Source organism: Catharus ustulatus, chromosome 5 (assembly GCF_009819885.2).
Source record: "Catharus ustulatus isolate bCatUst1 chromosome 5, bCatUst1.pri.v2, whole genome shotgun sequence".
In the NCBI taxonomy this organism is placed as follows: Eukaryota; Metazoa; Chordata; class Aves; order Passeriformes; family Turdidae; genus Catharus; species Catharus ustulatus.
The window spans coordinates 47,936,536-47,956,177 of NC_046225.1; the positions used below are offsets into that span (position 1 = coordinate 47,936,536).

A 19,642-nucleotide genomic window follows, 5' to 3' on the forward strand; every position below is an offset into this window, starting at 1 on the left:
ACCATGCCTCGGGTTTCCAGAGCCATGGGGAGCATCTCAAGCTGGCTGGATAACTTCTTTCTGGCTCATGAATCTGATGTTTTTTGCACCACTCATAGCAACACAGAAGTTTAGCCAAAAATCTTTTTACCTGTGTAACCTAAAGCCATTCTCTTCCTATCCTCCTGCCCTTTTCTGGTCCTGGCACAATGCTGCCCTCTCACAGCTCCTGTTTCCTGGGCAGACTGCCTCTGCCATGTGCCATTGCACGACCTCAGCACATTTCCAGACAAATGATTGCTGAGGCCTTGAGACAGTGAGCAAGATGATGTGTGGGACTCATGTCCAACCCCCCAGTCTGGTGGAGCAAGGGGCTAGAATTTTGCCCAAAAGAAGACGAGAAATTCACTATCCATGCTGCCCAGCAAGAACAGATATGCTCACAGGCATGCACAGCCATGCCCTGTGCTTGGGAGCATGCTCTGTACCCAGGCTCTTGCATAGAGAGAGATTTTGGTACCCCCACCCTTCACCCCATGCAGAGAAATAAGGAGTCCATTAGTCCTTATGTCTCACACAGCTGCTGAGCTTCCAGAAGAGCAGGTGCACAGCTGAGCAGGATGTAAGGGACAAGCACTTCCAGGACTCTTTCCTGTCCCCCTGTGGTGACAGGAAGCGTTGTGTGTCTGTGCAGGGTTACAGGATAAAGACTCCTTTCAGCAAGGACACACAAAGGAGAGACATCCTACTGTAACTCGAATCTGAGGCAAGGGCCCAGGATGCTGCACCCCATTTGAATAGGGAGGGGGAGATGTTAGAGGGAGAGTTCATCCCCCAGCAAGTTCCCAGCAACAGCAGTAATCACCCCAAGGACAGAAGGCTGCTAACCTACCCACTCACAGAGCATTCCCACAGCCAGCCTTGCCTGGCTCCCACTGGGAAACCAAGACAGGCTATTTACAGGAAGTGAAGCTGCCAAGTTTAACTCTGATTTCAGGTTGAAATCTTGCAAATCTTCTCAAATTCACATTCAGTTACATACACTATGTAAAATTGATTACTGCGGGAGCACAGAACCATATCAAAAATCTGGTTTGATTCACAAAGGACGTGAGTTCAGCACAAGTTCAAAAAACCCTGTAGCCAGGGGTCTTTCCTGTGTGCAGATCAGCAGGCATCAACCCCCAGCACAAACAGTGCCAAGGTCAGGAGTTTCATCTTGTGCACGGAGCCCAGTGCCCACCCACCCACCCACCCACTGCTGGAGCACCATACCTGCTGTGTTTTGGGAGATAATATGACTCCCCACAGATATCACTTGGTATCCTGGTCATTTGCTGCCAGCACTTCCTTGCTATGACCTCTGGAAGGGCTCGGAGATATGCTTGTCATTACTGCCTGATGGCTTTGCAGAGAAATCTTGAGGGAAAAAAATCCCTCAGCAAGACTGATTCTTTATAACCATTTTTCAATAAGTGAGTATAGACCCCTCACATATCCTTAAATTATATATCATTTATTGAAATATAGAGATCTTAATTTACAAGATTTTTTCAAAGACAAAATATCAACAGGGGCATTTTTGAAATACATTTTGTGCCTACCATCACTCAGGCCAGTTTGCCCTTCTTCAAACATTTCACAACAGCCATCATTTTGGAAACACTTCCTTTTTTATTATTCTAAAATATAACTTTTGGACATTCAAAGTGCAACAGTTAACGTGCCTGTGGAATATATCACAGTAAAAAAAAATATAAACAAAGGCAGTGATATAGCTGTCATAAATGTTTTGGCAGTATTCTAGAAGTCTATATAAAAATACTTATATACATATTGATGTATAACATCATCATATCTCACGTCCTTCATCATGTAATAGGACCATTTTGTACAAGTTGCAGACCACGCTGTAAGGAATTGGTTGGCCATTCCAAATCAAAAGCTGCATTTCGTAGGATAACACTGATTGTCGTTATACAATTACTGTAGCAAAAAGTTTGGGAATACCTCTTCCAGTGGCTTCTCAAAAAGTAAGCCATAAAAAAAAAAGTCTGTAATACTGATAACATTGTGAAACTAAACAATTCATCCTCTCACACTTCTCTCTCTCTCTCTCTCTAGTAAATCCTCTCTCTTCCTCTCCTTCTCATTCCAGTTTCCAGGCCAGCTTGTCTGATTCCAAGCCTGCAGTGAGCTGGGTTTGGCTAGACCCTTGCCACAGATGCAATTGATCTGCACGATACTCATGACAAGATGGAGAATTTACATTATTGTGTACCAGTAAGTGAGCCAGCTCTGGTTCCCCATTTGAGTCTAGCCTGAGATGCACTGTGAGTTACAGAATGAGGCTGGTAAGGGGAAGGCAAATCTGCATGAAAACGTCCTTCGATTCCAGTAACTGATATAAGAAAACATGCTGGGGCTGATTTTTCAAACCCTGAAGAACACTAGGCCATGTGCAAAAATGCAGGTGAAATTGCTTGCCTAATTTGAATATGTAGTTGTAAAGACTACACATGCAAATTCAAGCACATGTCATCTCAAGTGACCATTCAGATATCGGAGATATCCATAGACAATTTGTGTTTCCTCAATTCATAGTTCGTAACTGGAGGGAGATTTCATACCATCTCATCTGTCCTGGCTATATCAAGAGTCTGTGTTTCACAGTTGTCCCCATACAGAGCTCAGTGACATGTTTGGCAAAGGAAGACACTTGTTCTTGGTCTGTTGAATACAAGAAGTAGAGAATGCACCATCAATCACCATTCCTTCTGATTGTCAGCTTCCATCGGGGTTGAAAATGTGGGGGCTCATTTCAGGTCCTGCTTTCACGCTTGCTGTGATCTTGTGCATGGCCTCAGCCAGGTGACAGCTGGAAACCCAGACCCAGAATTATTTACCTGTGCAGCGTCCCACAGTGTAACACTGCCAATATTGCATTTGCTTTTATTTGATCTGTAGCTGTCCACAGGTGAAGTCAAGGGGACTTAGGAAGATTTTTGTAGGGCCATTAGAAGGCAAACTGTAGTTTAACATGGCAGCATGTTCTGTCAGTCATTCTTTCACACTTCCTAGGAAAATACTGCAACACAGGAACGAGTTTGCACCACATTTGCATTGGTTGTGTCGTAACAGAGGTTGGCCATATCCTACGAGGTGCTCATTGCACTGCATTAAGGCAAAGTTTGAAAGTTGAGTACCAGAAAGGATGAGGCTCTTGGCAGTGATGTGCTTTTTTTTCACATGTAAGTCTTCCAAAGCATCATATCTCGATAACACATTGTACAGCGATAGCAGTAATCATAATACTTTGTTTGTATAAGTGGTGTCAAAAACCAAAATTACAGGCTGAGAGCAGGTTCATTTCATGCACCTTCTTTCAAACAACACTCCTAGAAGCATTTACCTTCTGTAGTTACAGTCTGCAAAGATAGAAGAGTTTTCTGCTCCTGTTTAAACTTGAAAACTAAGACAAGAATATTTTCTGTATATTTATTTCTGCTTATTTGAACTTGCATTTCAGGCTAGGAGAAACGTCTTTATTCCTTGAACAGTTCAAATATCAAATCAATTTTTCACAGCTAACCTCAGGATAAGATTTCTTTTGAGTACCCATGAAACACTAATAATGGGGTATTGCTGGTGGTTTATCATAATCTTCCATTCTCCAGCATCCTGGAAAACTGGCTTTTTTCTTTTAATTTAAATTTTTAGAATCCCACTTAATCACAGGAAAATTAATTGCTTCTAGTATATCTGATTAGAAAAGCTACTCAGATCATGAAAGAAAAAAAATCTTTTTTTTTTTTTTCCTTGGTTAAGTAGCTTTAGCTAACCAGAACAATTACCATTCTGTGTAGATGGAAAAAAAATTGTTCCATAAATTTTTTTGGGGGTGTAAATTTCTCCCCTGCACTTAAAAAACTGTTTTGATACTGTGCTTTTACTGAAGGACAATGGATTGTAAAATATACATTTAGTGTTACTGAAAACAGTAGTAGTATTATCTTGAAAACAGCTACCTTCTATAGTTAATAAAGACTTACTAGGTTTCTAACACCTATTATAGACTGACTTTTAATTATCATTATTATTATTATCATCATTATTATTCCCCTTTACTTGCATTAATGGTAGAAAGTAACATGTTTTATAGTACCAGTCACTCCCTTGTGGTTTTAGACCTATTTGGTCCAAAAGTGGTTTTTGCATGTTCTTCAATTCACATGATAATTCAACAGCAGCTGACATTGAGATTGAGGGAGGAAGTACACGAAATTCATGAATGACCTCTTCTGAAATCCATGGCATATGTTCAATGTGCACCTCAAAAGATCCTTGAGTAGACAGTTATTTACATAATTACAATGGTGAAGTATTGCTGCAGTGAAAAATTGATCCATCAAAGTCCTATGAATGCCCTTGAAACACAAAACTGGTCTGTTTGTGGCTTTTCCCTTCATCCTCCTACCAGTTGGAATGGCAAACAACACTGAGATGCTACTGAAGTACTGCAAGAAGCAACACTAAAAAAATCCATCTTCAACATGTCTCTTTCATTTATACTCAGGCTGATTCCTCTGCCCAGTTCTGGGAGTTCCTTTCTACAAATCCTCCTCTTCTTCACATCCTTGACGTTGCAATAAAGTGGTTTTCTCTGTGGAGCAGGAGTCTGTAGACAGCAGGGAGAGCTTCCCTGTGTGCAGAGCTGGCAGGTGTCTGTGGGTTACAGGAAGCTGTCCTCCACCAGGTCTGAGGAGTCGATCCCAATGTCGTCCATCATGTCAATGTCCTCAATGGTCTCATCCTCTCTCTTGATGAAGGTAGAGCTACTGGAACCAGTCTCAATGGCACTTTCTTCAGATGTCTGTGAACTGGAAGAGACAAATATTTCAGAAATAAGGTCCTGTGGTTGGGTAAATACTCCAGTCTCTAGCAGAACTGAATGCTACCTCCCCAGATGCTTTCTGATCCACAGTGCAATCTGAGGTGACTATGACCACCAATTTCTTAGGACATGACGTATCTTGTATATCAAAAGTAGTGAACCACCTTGAAATTCAAAGGAGTATGCTGTTCTTATGTTCCTCCAAGCACTCTCAGCCAAACACTTGTTGGAGAAATACTTTTATGAAACTACGGTGACAATAGGTCTCTTAGGTAAATCTAAGGAGATCAGGTGAAAATAAGATAGCAATAACAGATAGTAAGTTAAGAATAACAAGAATAAGAATACATCTTAATTTTGATAATACTTTTAGGCACTTCGTTCTTCCTTCGCTTAAGTAAAGCACAAAAATGTATTTTAAAAAAATACATTTCTAGGTTGCTGAATCTATATACAATTAATTAAGTGCTGAATTAAGCCTGCACCACTCACAATTAAAGTCATGCAGTGTTGTGTTGTAGTGGCACTGGTCAAATTGACAAGAGGGAAGTAAAAAGAAAAGTAAAAAGAAAAGTTGTGGACACTCTGCTTTCATAGATATTATCAACAACTTCTCCCAAATTTTAGAATTTGTCATATATCAATCATAAATCTCATATATATCTCATAAATCAATCCTTTGAGGTCTCATATGAAGCTCCAAGAAGGCAGGATATGTTGCAAAATGTGCCCAGAGATCCACCAGACAACCACTATGACTTGACCAAGCTATTAAAGGAGTCCCAAAAACACACTGAAGCACCCTACCAGCAGTCACCTTACCCTGGCAACCACAAAACAGGTAAAATATATTGTTTCCCATGAAAACATGGTGGCCACTCATACTACCATATTTATATGTGACTCCCTCAGTAAGTAAATAAATAATTTGCAGAGTATGATGCTGGAAAGTGTAAATGGACATTGCCAAACGTGACCCCAAATGGTGACTATGGGCTAAGGGATGTGTCTGTAAACTGCACCTACCTGTGTCTGTTTCTTTTGCCAAGCTCATCTTCAGAAACAGGGTCAATGTCAGGCAGGGGAATGATGTATCCGCTGTCAGCACTCAGCCTCTGCTCATCAAATCCACTCTCCCTGTCCTTTAGCTTGTCTTCATTCTTGTAGGTTACACCAATGTAAGCATTGTCACAGTCCCCCCTCATGCGTGTGACAGCTGGGTGATCACTTTTCAGGAAGTCCAGATGAATCTTCTCGTAGCTCTGAAAATATTAATTTCAACCCCCTCATTAGGTGCTATTCACTAAGGCTGCATTTCTTCAGATGGGCAGCTGTGATTCATTAGCCTAGCAAGTACTCTGCCCTATGAGCCAGCAACACTGGAGAGAGGAGTCCAGAATCTTCAGCTGCTTTGAAGGGAGAAGTTTTAGAGACGTAAGTTTTAGATGATGCAGGAGCAAAGCTTTGTGGCAGCACAAAGCAGACAAATAGATGTGAAGGAGAAGGAAGGTAGGTGGGGAAAATGAAACACTGACTGGTGGGGCAGGCACAACTTGTCCAGAGCTGTCAGAAGTGTGAGGGGAAAACTTGCTGGTGTCAGGGTCCAGAGAAGGAGACAGGAAGATTATACACATGGGCAAAGAAGTCTCTTTTATAGAATTATTGCACAGCCTACAAAAACCCATGAAAATATATAGAACTAGGTCTCCAGTAGAAAAAATGAGTTGTTAGGATTTAATAAGACATGAAGAGTTCTGCTTTCCAGTTAGTATTGCAGAATGGTTTCTCTCAGCAAGCTCAAATGAAGAAACTGAACATGAATCCCTGTGCTAATCACATCATTCACAGAGGTTAGAATGTGCCAGTTTGGTGCTCGTGGCTGGAACTATGCTTATAATTCCCTCCAAAGCAGTATACAGAAAACACAGAGAAAATTACAAAGAGCAAACCTTTTTGTACTCTCCAGGCAGCAAGCTCTCCACAATTTCACTCAAATGGTAGAAAGAAGGTCTTTTCTCTGGTTCACTATTCCAGCACTTCACCATAATCTCATACCTGCAGATAAGAAGGAAACCAGTTCAACCAGCTGGCAGGGGAATATAACTGATCTAACAGAAACTAAAGCCAAATTTCTCTGGAGATTGAGCAGGTGTGAAAAAGCCAAATGCACACTTACACTTCATTGGTAGCATGATCAGGTTTGGCCATTCGATATCCACTCTTGATCTTATTGTAGAAAGTAGAATCGACCATCATGCCAGGATATGGTGTGCCACCTGCAGGTAAAAGAGAAGCAAAAGTACTGCTCTGTACTTGACTATCCATGAAGAATTCCCAAATACTGTCTTCCTGTTCATGTCATGAACTGTTAACACTATAATTTAGCATGATATCAGAATGATTCTTTCCTAGTGTTTCACATCAGAGCTATTGTCTTGATGACATTAAGCCCTAACACTGGCTAGGAAAGATTGAAGTAGGTGCTAGTTAGAAAAAAATATCTTTACAGTGTTCATAGAATGTACTGGGGACAGAGACTAGGTGATACCTGGATCAGGTCATCAGCCTGCATTTGGCATGGCTGAGGTCACTGCTGTACCCTGCCACTGCCTTTCTGTGAGAACTTAGCCTAGATACTTGCTCTGTCTGGCGTGACTGCCTTTGGCACCTGTAGGACAGCTGAGAGGGACAGGGCCTGAGTAACACACCTCATCCTGGCTGCAAGGCCAGAGGCTTTGTGTTAGTCCCCTCCATACCCCACTAGTCCCAGCTGGGCAGCTGGCTTTAGACAGTATCTAACGTGTCACGCGCATGGGTTGTCAAAAAAGTTTGGACTTGGCCCAAGCTGACACAGTTAACTGATAATTTGGGGCTGCAACACAGAGATATCATTGCCGTCACGCTCAGTGGTTGCTGATGTGTAAAAGGATAATTCAAGCTGAAGTCAGCATGGTAGCAAGATGTCAAAATTGACCTTCTTAAAAAACACTGCTGAGGATATGTTTTCTCCATTTTCTCAGATGGAGGAGGCATGCTATATCATTACTTCAGAAAACTCTGCCCTTTCAAAAGCAGGATTTTCACCTAGGGTGGAGCTTCAGAACCTTCTTCACAGGTAGAGCAGTGATGTGTAGTGCTTCAGTTCCTGCACTGTCCAATGCCTCTCAGGGATATTGGGGAATGGCTATTTACAGGATCCTATGATGCCCAGAGATTACAGGAATCAATACCCAAAATAGTGGTGCAACTGTTGTTTTCTGAGAAGCAGTTATGTGACAACTTATTCTAGCAAATAACATTAGGCTGGGGGTTGCTGTGGGGCAGCAGTAGAAGCCGTACAGGCATGAGTAATTGTGTTGGCAGTAAATCTGGGCAATGCATGCTCACTGAAGCTGGCCATCCACCCGTCCAGGAGGCTAATTAATGAGGCTGAGGAGAGAGCCAGGCTGTTCCCAGCTGGGAACTGAACATTGTCTGTAACTGCTATATATTGTCATAACCACTTTACACTGCCATAAACCAACTGTGGGAACAGTGTTGACCTGGAAATGAGAAATCGGTGTCCCAGAAGATTGACATTTATTTTCATTCTGTAATAGGACTAAGACAGGCTCTTTTGAAACGTGTATGAAGAGACTGTTCCAAAGCAGCTGCTGAGCTGGGCTGCAGCCCCAGGCACCCCATTGCAAGGGAGAAATATGTTGCTTCTCATATTAGACAGAAAATCAATCCTGTTGTGGCACACCAATACTTTTCCATAAAAGATTTTCACAAAGTTCTCTTAGTTTTACAGGGGAAAAAGTATATTGCAAAAACAAACAAACAAAGAAAGAAGAAGAAAGGCCCCAAACAAACAAAAACTCCATACCAAAACTAAAGAGAACTTTGGGAGAGTATGGACATTTCACTTCACACCTAACACTGGAATCTGAAATCCCATACAGATGAACAACTAACAGTGGATTTCACACATATAGTTTTATATGCAGGATTTGAAGTACTTCATGCAGAACAGCTTGAATTGAAAAAAGTTAATCACTACACATAGGAAAATATTCACAGTACATACCAAGAGAAAATATTTCCCACAGCAGAATGCCGTAAGACCAGACATCACTCAATGTTGTGTACAGGTTGTCAAAAATACTTTCAGGTGCCATCCATTTTACTGGGAGGAAAGTCTGTAATAAACAGAAAGCACAAACACCAGAGATTAGTCATTAAATAAATGCTTACCATCGCAATTGTTGTTTGATAGCCAGGAATAACATCTCTCTGTAAGAAAAGTCATGTTAACCTTGGTAGTGTTTATTTTTAATTCAATTTAATACAGAGGTACCAGGATTATAAGCAATGCTACTTGTTGCTCCCCATAAAAACTAGTTAAATCATAACTGTATTAATTTCATTACTAGCAAAATACCAAGTAGCAAATGATTGAATGTATGCAAAATCTGGCAGTGCTGAACCAGGTCTGATATGTCATTGTTCAACAATTCCTTAATAGTTTATCCAGTCACAAAACCTGCCAGTTAAAAATTTCAGACTGGAAGTACTAAATGTGTACTTTTTGGCTTTAAAACAGAGTTAGAAAAATTACGGGAATTAATGATCTGAAGATAAATTTTCTGAGGTACATTCATCCCAATGGTCAATTACTATAACCAGGACTGAATGGCAAGAACATGAAATAGCCTTTAAAACTGACAACTTTCATTTCAGTTAAAGCAGAGCTCCAGAGATTAAGTACGTACACTGCCCTTGGAGACATAGTTGGAATCATGCATGATGTCTCTAGCCAGGCCAAAGTCACAGATCTTCACAATTTTTCCTTGAGCCAGGAGGACATTACGAGCGGCCAAGTCACGGTGCACACACTGTATGGAGAAAAATGAAGTTGTTCAAGGACATGCTTTTTCCATGAGGGCCACTGCCCTTTCAAGAGGGTTGACTTTCTAAGTCCAGTCCTAACAAGACTTTCTACTGAACAAGCACCTGCTAACAGGGGCAGGGAGGCACCAGGCTCCACGATCAGCAAGGTCTCACACAGATGCACTTTAGGGGGCAGGAGGCAAAATGAGGTCACCCTTTCCCATTCTACCCATCATGTACTAATGATATGCCTGTGCTTCTGACCATGCTGGCTTGGGACTGCATGGACCCTTCACCCACACCCTGCTTTGATCCTCCACCATCTCTGGCACCCTGACTTCAGCAATGTCACAGGATGCAGCAGGGAATGACAAGTGACTGCTGCTTTGATTTTTTCCCACCATGGTGGTCTCTATTTACAGGTAAGTGAGAAAGGTGTCTATATCTCAAAAAAGAATACTATGTTGTGTCATATGCTCAAAATCTAAATTTAAAACCATAGCTGCAGAAACTTTTTTTACACCTTATTCCATTTTGCTTACTTTTTTATTTACTTACATTTTTAGAAGCCAAGAATTCCATTCCCCGGGCAACCTGGTAGGTGAAACTCAGCAAATCCAGTAGGCTGAGACCCTCTGAACTATCATCTGAAAGAAGATTTTTGACTTCTGATTCTATTGAAAAAAGAAGAAAAATATGGTTTTGCTGTGGAGTGTGAAAATAGCATCCATCTTCCCCTACCTACCATGACTCTGAGCTGATAATTTTAGCAGAGTACCATGACCAAAACAGTCTTTTCATAGTAACTATTACCACTTCTGATGTCTGGCAGTCACTGGCACATACTGCATTTTTAAAACAGCCAGTATTAAATAATGGGTTTGGGTTTTCTCCTGTCTGTAATTTTTCCCTCTGAGAAGAGTAGGAAAAAGTAAAGTGAAAAAGAGGTGTTACTGGACATTACTGGACTGTCGCACAGGTTGTTTACTCAGTGCGTGGTACAAAAATATTTGTTTAGAGGTGATGTCTTCATTAGGGTTTTGTGCATGCATGTACATTCTTATCTGTTCACTTTTGCTGAACGCTGTTGTTGCCCAGGAGGTATTCACTGGGACTAATCCAATGCCAGCAAAAAGGGTCAGTAAGTCTATGGCAACAGTTCTTATTTCTTTTATGAAAAACGCCAGAAAAAAACCAGTCAGAATTCAGTGATTCATTTTCGCTGACAGTCCTAGAGCATGAGTACATAAGTCTGCCATGCAAATCTGGGACTGGATATGGTTCAGTTTCTGAGGCCTAGAGGCAGAAGTGATGGTGTCTGTTTTTAAAGAAAAGCATATCTGGTTTCTGAGAACAGGGACAGGGAATAGGATGGATTCATCATCTTCATTACATAATCCAGGAAAGTATTTGGGAGTGTTCTGCATTTGGTAAGTGTCAATGCAAAATGTAAGTGGAAATAGTACAACATAAACTTCTATTGTTATTGGTTGTTGCTATTGCTCAAAATCCTTCAAACTACAAGACTGATAAAATCGCTGCCTTCAAAGAGTTCCTACAGCCCCATTGCAGAGCACAGCTACACAGTGCTTCAGCACAGAAACAAATACACAACAGGACCCCTTCTGCTCCACAACATGCATTCCTACCCCCAGAGCAGAATGGAAGAACACAACCACAAGCTTTTAGCTTACAGCTTATGCTCACACTCTTGCTGAACAGAGCTTGTTCAGTAGTTTGTGTGTATTTAGAGGACAAAAATAAGATATGTGTTTACATGAGAGTAATTTGCATTAATGATGTATGAGGAAGGGACAGTTCTACATTACCTGACATGGATTTCTTCTTATATGAAGCTGGCCGATCATATATAGATCTCTGAATATCAGAGTATTTAGAGCCCTCCTTCCTTTCCAGCATTGGCACATACTGAGTGGTATCAGCTTGTTTCATGTCCATGTATTCTCCAGTGTTTTCAAATGACAGTATCACATAGCTGAAATTGGAAAAAAATAAAAGTGTATCAGCTAGTGACTCCCCTCTTACAGCATATGCCTATCTAACCATTCATTTAATCTGTACCGTTGTACTGATGTGAAATTCAACAGCTAGCTTCTTGTTAGGGAATATGTATGTATGTTTATAAAGATTTTTACCATGCATCACTTGTATTACTGTAGTCAGACACAAGCGCTTCAAACCTAGGCTTTTGCCAACAGTCAGGTGTGTAACCATGCCTTATTTCCCAAAATCCCACTGAATAAAATTATCAAGGGCTTTTAGCTCAAGGTATTCCAAATGATAGGTGTCATTTATTCATCCAGACAGTTTGCACCAAATCCAGTCCTGCTGAACAAACCCATGCCCAGATGAATAGTTTATTCAGCTACCAAGTCAGTTAATCTATTTGTCTGAGTGATTTTTTGAATGAATCTCTGTTCACCTTTTAAATCCTGGGCCATTTTATGGCATTACATTATTGCTGAATGTATGATGACAAACTTCCTCAGTTCTGGGATGGACATTAACTATTAGGACACTATTGAGACTGGCTAAGCCATTGGTAGATAAAGGAGAATACTTGAGCTTGGAGAAAAAGCTCTGCCAGGCTGTTGAAGGGAAGGAGTTTTAGACAGTGGAAATTCCCCGAGCATGGTAACAAGGAGACAGGTAGATGCACTTTACTTTTAAAGGTTTTTGGCATGTAGAGTCAAAAGGATTGCTTTTTGTTGGTTAGTCTGTTTGTTGGTTTGGGTTTTGGTGGGTTTTTTTTAAAGAAGAAGTAGAAACATTGGGCTGTGATTTATTATTAAAAATCTTTGGGGCATCAGGATATCTGTGGAGAAACCACAGGGGTCCTCAGAGTGCAGGCATGTCTTCATGCATGAAACACAAATGTAGGGCACATGTTAGAGAGATTGAATAAAAACTGATGAAACCTTCCCAGACCTATGAAACCTAAAAAGTCTAACAAGAAAATATAGGGAGGAGTTTAAACCAGTGAATGAGAGTAATGCAAAAAAGGTTAATAATGACTTAAGTCATTAAGTCGCAGGTCATGTATTTCTTTTTTTCATTTTTCCCTCACCTTCTTGTGCTTTCATCAGCAGGGTTCATCCCAAAGATATCCAAATCTTTTTTAGGCTTTTCTGGGTGTCGGTTCAGGAAATTATCCCTATTCTTGTGCAGGTAGTTCACCAAATCACCATAAAAACAGTATTCAGTGATGATATAAATGGGACCTGTTAAAATAAAGCAAAATTATGCATTGATGAGTGCAGTTTTTGAAAAACTGAAAGAAATACAAAAATACTCCAAAAGTAGTAGAAAATAGAGTTGTGAGTTAATACATTTCTATCTACTAAGTTATGACTGCAATTATTATCAAATATCAAGAAGTTTTCTGAAACTGTATTTGTTTATACTTATTGGTAAATCCTTTACTTGAAACCTGTATTGATGCCTGGAAACAGAACACAAACTTTTCCAAACAATGTTAGAATGGCAATATGAAAGCCTTCAGGTACGCAATATGACAAAAAAAATATATCTGCCCCAAATTAATTTTGTACAATTTTATAAAATAGGGCCAGTAGAATATCTAGCCAATATTGTGCAATTAGAGGAGCAGTTGGTTACATAACCCACCCCCTGGGTTCTGTCCCACTGGACCTCTCCCCCTGATCTCCTGCCCTACCTTTATTGTGTCTATCGTTACACGGTACAGTCATTAGTAAAGTAAAAGGCAAAAGTAGATAAAATTTAAAGAACACATTAAGGAACAAGCATTTGTTCACTGTGGGAAAGAAAGCTGGAAAAGTACTAGAACTTATACCTAGGCATTTAACAGTTTACAAAGCTACAAATACATTAAGATTACATTAAAAGCTAAAAATCTTTAGGCATCCATGTGCTTGCTAAATACTGAATGATGACTCCACAGCAAATCTTTATTTTGTCAGCCAAACCCACCTGATTTTGTACAAGCTCCAAGCAGATTCACAATATTCAGGTGGGGGCCAAGATGTGTCATTATCTTCAGTTCAGACATGAGTGCCTGTTTTTCACTGGATCTAGCCGTAGCTGTAGAAGAAACACATTAGCCACTCAGTGGAGCAGTCACATTTTCACATTAACAAAAGATTTCTCCTTGCTTGCCTCATTGGAGCATTGCTGCCACCATATCCTTTACTTGATAAGTCTCTCTTAAGACTTAAGAGAGGAGCCACAAATGATTAATAAGGGACTCACTCGATGCAGCTCAGTAGCTGACCCAGTCTGTTTGTCCCTCTGCAGGGGTGTAGTGGATTGCCATGTGGCACAGGAGCACTCTACAAGTTGCTCATTCAACACAAGCAAGATCCCCATGGTTCCTGCAGAATCACTGCACCAGATTCTCATGAACCAGAAAATCTTCATGAACTTAAGAGTCTTATACTAGACCTGGCTGTTTCCCCTTGTTGTATAGCTCTCATTTGTTCACAGGCATTTATGGTTACTTTATCTTTCTCAATATTTGTTATTGTAGCTGTTCAGCTAAACCTAAACATTGGATGTTTTCAAAAGCTTGGGTACCTTCAGGCTTGAAATGCCATAAAGCAATCTAACATGTAATTTTTTAATCCTGTCATTTCACCATTCATTTTTGACTTTAGATACAAAGAATTGATTTATAGCTAGCATGGGAAATGGAACCATGACAACTTACGTTTCAGCATTTTCACAGCTACTTTCATCACCGGCTGAGAGCGACTCAATCCATATGCAGTCCCTTCAACTACTTTTCCAAATGCACCTGAACCAAGGATCCGACCTGAACACAGGGGAGGATATTATTTATTGCAGAAGGTAACAACAATTCAGCTCTTTTTCTGTCTCCATTCCTATACAAGTTGATCCTTGTGTGGAAAGGACACGTTCCCTTAGCCAGACCACTGGTATTATTGCTATTATTGCTGTTTTTAAGCAGAAAAAGCAGATGTGAAATGCTGTCATTAAGTACAATTCTTAAAAAGATGTAAGCAAACATCAAGAGCACACCTGCACCTGGAACCTCAGTTCATTCAAATTCATCCCTTCCTGTAATCTGCCATCTTCAATTTATTCTCTCAAATCATGGATTGTCCTTGGTTTAAGCTGACCTTCTTGCCTCAGTCAGCACCTGATTACAATATAGGCGTGTTCCTGACTTACAAATCTGAATTGGGTCCCTCAGCTGTAGTTTCATTCTATTACAGAAAACTGCATACATCCAGCAGTAAAATGGACTAAAGCACACCAATAGCACATTCAGAAGTAGACAGGCAGCACCATTTCAGATCTGCAAGAAGCTGAAATGCATGTTGATCACATATGAGGGGAAACTTCTCTGAAGTTTAATGTACAAGTGTGTTTCATCTGCTGGAATAAATTGTATTGCAAATTTCCAAGTGCTGTAATGAAACAGCTAATGTTTATAGACCCTTTACTCTTCCCACAAATCAATTTAGACAAAAATTTGGGATTAATATATCCTGCCTTCTAATTTGGATACAGTCTCCAGAAGAATTTTGTACAGATTGAGATTTTAGAGAAATATGAACTGCACAAACATACTCCAAAATACTGTATTTCCTAGCTTCTGCACTGAAAACCAAGTTCATCAAGGGAACACTTAGTGAGCAAACCTGTATATGATGTCCAGATGCCAGAATATAATCACATGCCTGACAAGCGGTCGTTTTGATTTTATGTTAGTTTTTAACTTTGACTTTTTAACAGAAAGAATAACTAGTGCATTTTATTAGGGAGATATACAGCATTTTGTCTTTGACATTCATTTGCAGTTTGAACTTGTCACCTCTTACACTTGAAGGTGTTATCTGGCATGCAATGCCATATGTTTCTGTTATCCTCTAGCTACTGCCCCCACTTTCATTGTACACATGCTTTTGAAAGAAAATTTCCAGCCAAATATCTACATCATTAACAAGCACAAGAAATGGTTAAAGAATGCTTGGCTGAGTTAACGCTGGTGAACCTCTCCAAGATTATGACAGCATAGTTTGTCATGCTCACAGGAGCTATGTGATTTATTTTCAAGATTCCTGTGCTCCAAAGGTTATCCTTTCCAATCAGGATGTGAGAAAGCTTCACACTAAATTTCAGACTAATTCAAACAACCTGAGTTTGAAATTTGGCCCCTGAAACTTTTCAGACTGAAGGTCTGGGGGCCATATGGCAGGATGCAGCCCTTCAGAATGTGATGGCATTTGCTGATGCTCCTTGATCTTTTTGTCTTCACAAGCCAATTCCTCCCCAAAACCATATTGTCAGCTGAGCACGAGGCACACATCTCCCTCTCCATCACCTCTGCTGGGCTGGGGTGCATGTGGAGACAGTGAGAGCACTTCCGGAATGGCAGGGAGCCATCACTGCTATTTCCCCTTTTCAACCCTCTCTGCAGATGTAGCCCAAAGCCTCATGTCTTTTGCATTTGAAATTCAGAGCCAGGTGAGAGCTAACTGCCCAAGAACTGGAAGCATCTGTAATGCCATCATATTCTTGATGAGTGCTTCATTGGAGCTCTAAATTACAGTGTGAGTTTACTTTTCGGTATAAAGGCACTGCTGTGGTCTGCTCGCTGAAGGAGCAGTGCTGCTTCACCACCACAGAGGGACAGTGCAGACACAGAGATCCCACAAGACCCCTCAAACTAGTGCAGGAACAGCAGCTAATTCAGCCTCTGTACCCATCCACAGAGCTTATCTGCTGTGCCTGCCAGAGAGGTGCTGCTTTTCTGCTCAGAGGACACAAGGGTGAAGTGTGTGAATTTGTTCCAAATGCAACCATCACAGCTGGATGCTTCTTTTGCTAAAATTGGCCCGGGATAATTAACCCATCCCAAATGAAACCATAACTCTCTTAGTCTGTATTAAAAGCCAAACAAGTGTCAAGTTTTATAATCTACACCCAGTTTCTAGACTCATGAAATTATGTACCACATCTCTGACTGTTGTGTGACTTGAATCTTAACTTGCTTTTTTCAAATGGGCACAGGTCAGATTCTGTGTCAGACCAGCATTTCATTTTATTAAGGTCACCGGGACAAATAAATGCCTTGCTGGGAAGTGATGAGAGCAATTGTGCTGTGTCTGTACAGCCACCTTGGTGTCCTGAGCAGCAGCGCTCTGACCCCATGCCTCAAAAGGTGCTGCTCTCAGCTCTGTCAGCCAGATGAGGAGGTCCAGATCCTGCTGGGACCTCACAAATTCTCAGCAGAGCCAGCAGAAGGCAGTGGTGTTCAAACAGCTCGTGGCATTATGTGTTGTTCCTTCTGGTACACATCCCTTGGACTTGCACTGGTTCATGAGCCCTTTAAACAGAAGTGCACTGCATGCACTGTGGATCAGTGATTGCAAAGAGAAATTTGCAGTGTAACCCAGATTTGTCAATCGAAGCTCCATCCAGCCAACGTTCAGTGTTGGCGTTTAACACAGCACTGCACTCCAGGCACTACTGGCTAGAAAAAAGCAAATAAATGCCAGCTGGCTTACACAGCTAGGATGGGAAATACTCATCTGGCAGAGCCAGAATGGGTTTGTAACCTGCTTCAGAGGCTCCCTGAACTAAAGGTGTAATTGCTTTGCTGTCATCTCCCACTTAGATAAGAGAAAATCCACACAAACCAGAATTGTCAGCCCCAGAAACAAAAGGGGGCCCCGCCTTACCAGCAAGCATTTAATATGGCAAAAGTGCTGCTGGGAAAGCATGTCAAGTAGAGCAGTTGGGCAATCCAGATTGCCAAAGGGATTTGGAGCACTGGGTTTTAAAGTTACTGACTACTCTGAATACACTTGTAAACAAGAAGGCGTTGAAGCAGGCTGGTGCTCATGAGTCAGAGGGAGACAAAGTCACAATGGTGGTCTTTAACAACTCAGATCTGACAAATCCTATTTAGGCATATAATTAAAGTCTGGGTTGTAATAAAATAATTCCATAAAACGTTCATCCTCCTCTAGCCTTCAATTAGCAACATGAATTTAATTAAAGGATATTGTTCCTGAACCGGAAATCTTTCTCTTGCCTCTTTCAAGAATTAACTCTGTGAGGGTTAAGAACTACACCAGGGGAGTATGTTTCTTGAAATGTATCAAACAAAAGACACATTTCCTCTTCTTCTCCTCTGATTTGCAATACAATTTGGTCCACAGATGCCTCCAAGAGAGGGAAGCCTTCCATGCTTAAAGCACTATCTGGATAGGACATTAACATTTTCTATAGTCATTACACTTTCAATTGATTTAAATGAGAGATTGGGCTAGCCTTGAGGAATTAATTATGACTGAATTCTGTATGAATTCCAATGAGGTATAGCAAAGCAAGAAAGCAGAAGGGGAAGGAAGAAGAAAGAAGGACAGTAGCCACAAAAATATGCTGTTACTCAGCACTGATATGTGCATGGCATGGATTAATAATTTTAAAAATATTTTTAATAAAACTACATAACTAGTTGCAGATTTTCTTGGCCTCTGCACATAAGTATATAAATGTCTTGCAGATAAGAAATACCAACGTCCTTCTTGTGGATGCCTTAGCAGAAGTGAGGGCTGAAAAGGGTGTATAACACTGAGAAAGTCCCCTAAGCCTCATAGGGGTGGGCACTGCACACAGGGCACGTGGAGGAGAACTGGAACAGAGGCACAGGAGACACTAACACAAGGACCTCAGGGCTGATGCCACTGTGGAAGAGGATAAGGAAGGAGAACTGAGGAGAACAAACAGACACAGCAAGATTCTGGACTTTGTGGCCATGACTTCTATTGCAAATCCTGCAGAGACCTCAGAATGGTCACTGAATGTCTTTCTCCCCAAAGAAGGGCGAGGCTGCAGAAAACTTACCAAGCACTAACCCATCTCGAGGAAACTCCCATCTGGAGTCATAAGGCAGTTGCATTGGATCCACATAAATGTACTCGTGGCCATCAGGGCTGATAGACTCAATGACTCTCCATCTAATTTCATACCTTGGCTTCTGCGGAGCACATTGAATGCAAAACCAAGCGTTAGTCCTGGACCTGACTTTAGAGCAGATCAAAACCCAGCAGGGCTCAGCACCCAAAGTGAAATATTTTTCTGCATACCTGTTTCCATATGATGACCAGGACAATCAGTGAAATTATCACAATCACTAACAGCACTAAGACAGCAGCAGCCACCGTTAGCTCAGATCTTAAGGCTGTGGAGTAAAAAGACAGACCATATTTTCCTCATGAGCCATGAGGAGCATCACACACATAAGACACCCACCTCCCCACACATCCATCTCCGCAGTTCCTGTGTCCTGCAGAAGTGGCATGAGCAGTTCCTGAGGCTGGTGACTATAAAGTCTTTCCAAGCCCAGAGCTGCTCTGCCATCTTGTTTCAAAACCAAATGCAGATTTTCTAGAAGAATAATAACTACTAATAACATGGTAAATGGTAAAATGAATTATGGAACCACATAATAAGCAAAAAGCAGATGCATCATAAAGACCTGGAAAATGCCTCATCCTCAGAAACACCAGGGTGGATAAAAATCCACTTTAATTTATTATCTATGATAATTCATACTTTTATCCATTAGGACTGAGCTGGAGTGAGTTAGAGCAGGGTCAAACTGGTTGTTGTAATTGCATAGAAGGACAAAGCAAACTCACTGGGAGCCACAAGCTTCAGTTCTCGAGTAACAGCACCAAGGTCATTCCTTGCCACACATCGCACAGCCAGGGTTTCCTCTACCTTCTGAAAGGTCACCTGGCTTTCCACCATATTTTTCTCATCCAGGTGGGCTTCCATGTGTATATCAGAGATATTGTTAGTCAAAAGGGTCCATGAGGTGTCATTGCTGCACCTGCAGAGAATAATAATGGGAGAAAT

The 19,642-nt window shown here is 41.1% G+C and overlaps 1 protein-coding gene across 1 annotated transcript in view; it reads right to left on the reverse strand.

Annotated features, from left to right (window-relative positions):
* Positions 1-1,474: 1,474 nt before the first annotated feature.
* The window catches only part of PDGFRA (platelet derived growth factor receptor alpha), a 34,605-nt gene continuing 16,437 nt past the window's right edge, over positions 1,475-19,642 (reverse strand). The window contains exons 10-23 of the mRNA XM_033059289.2: positions 19,423-19,616; positions 18,868-18,962; positions 18,626-18,758; positions 14,454-14,558; positions 13,718-13,828; positions 12,834-12,987; positions 11,575-11,741; positions 10,304-10,419; positions 9,628-9,750; positions 8,943-9,054; positions 7,050-7,149; positions 6,823-6,928; positions 5,900-6,135; positions 1,475-4,859 (exon numbers count right to left, since the gene is read on the reverse strand). Coding sequence (XP_032915180.1) covers positions 4,712-4,859; positions 5,900-6,135; positions 6,823-6,928; positions 7,050-7,149; positions 8,943-9,054; positions 9,628-9,750; positions 10,304-10,419; positions 11,575-11,741; positions 12,834-12,987; positions 13,718-13,828; positions 14,454-14,558; positions 18,626-18,758; positions 18,868-18,962; positions 19,423-19,616 — 1,900 coding nt within the window. The 3' untranslated portion in view covers positions 1,475-4,711. The remainder of the gene's footprint in view (positions 4,860-5,899; positions 6,136-6,822; positions 6,929-7,049; positions 7,150-8,942; positions 9,055-9,627; positions 9,751-10,303; positions 10,420-11,574; positions 11,742-12,833; positions 12,988-13,717; positions 13,829-14,453; positions 14,559-18,625; positions 18,759-18,867; positions 18,963-19,422; positions 19,617-19,642) is intronic.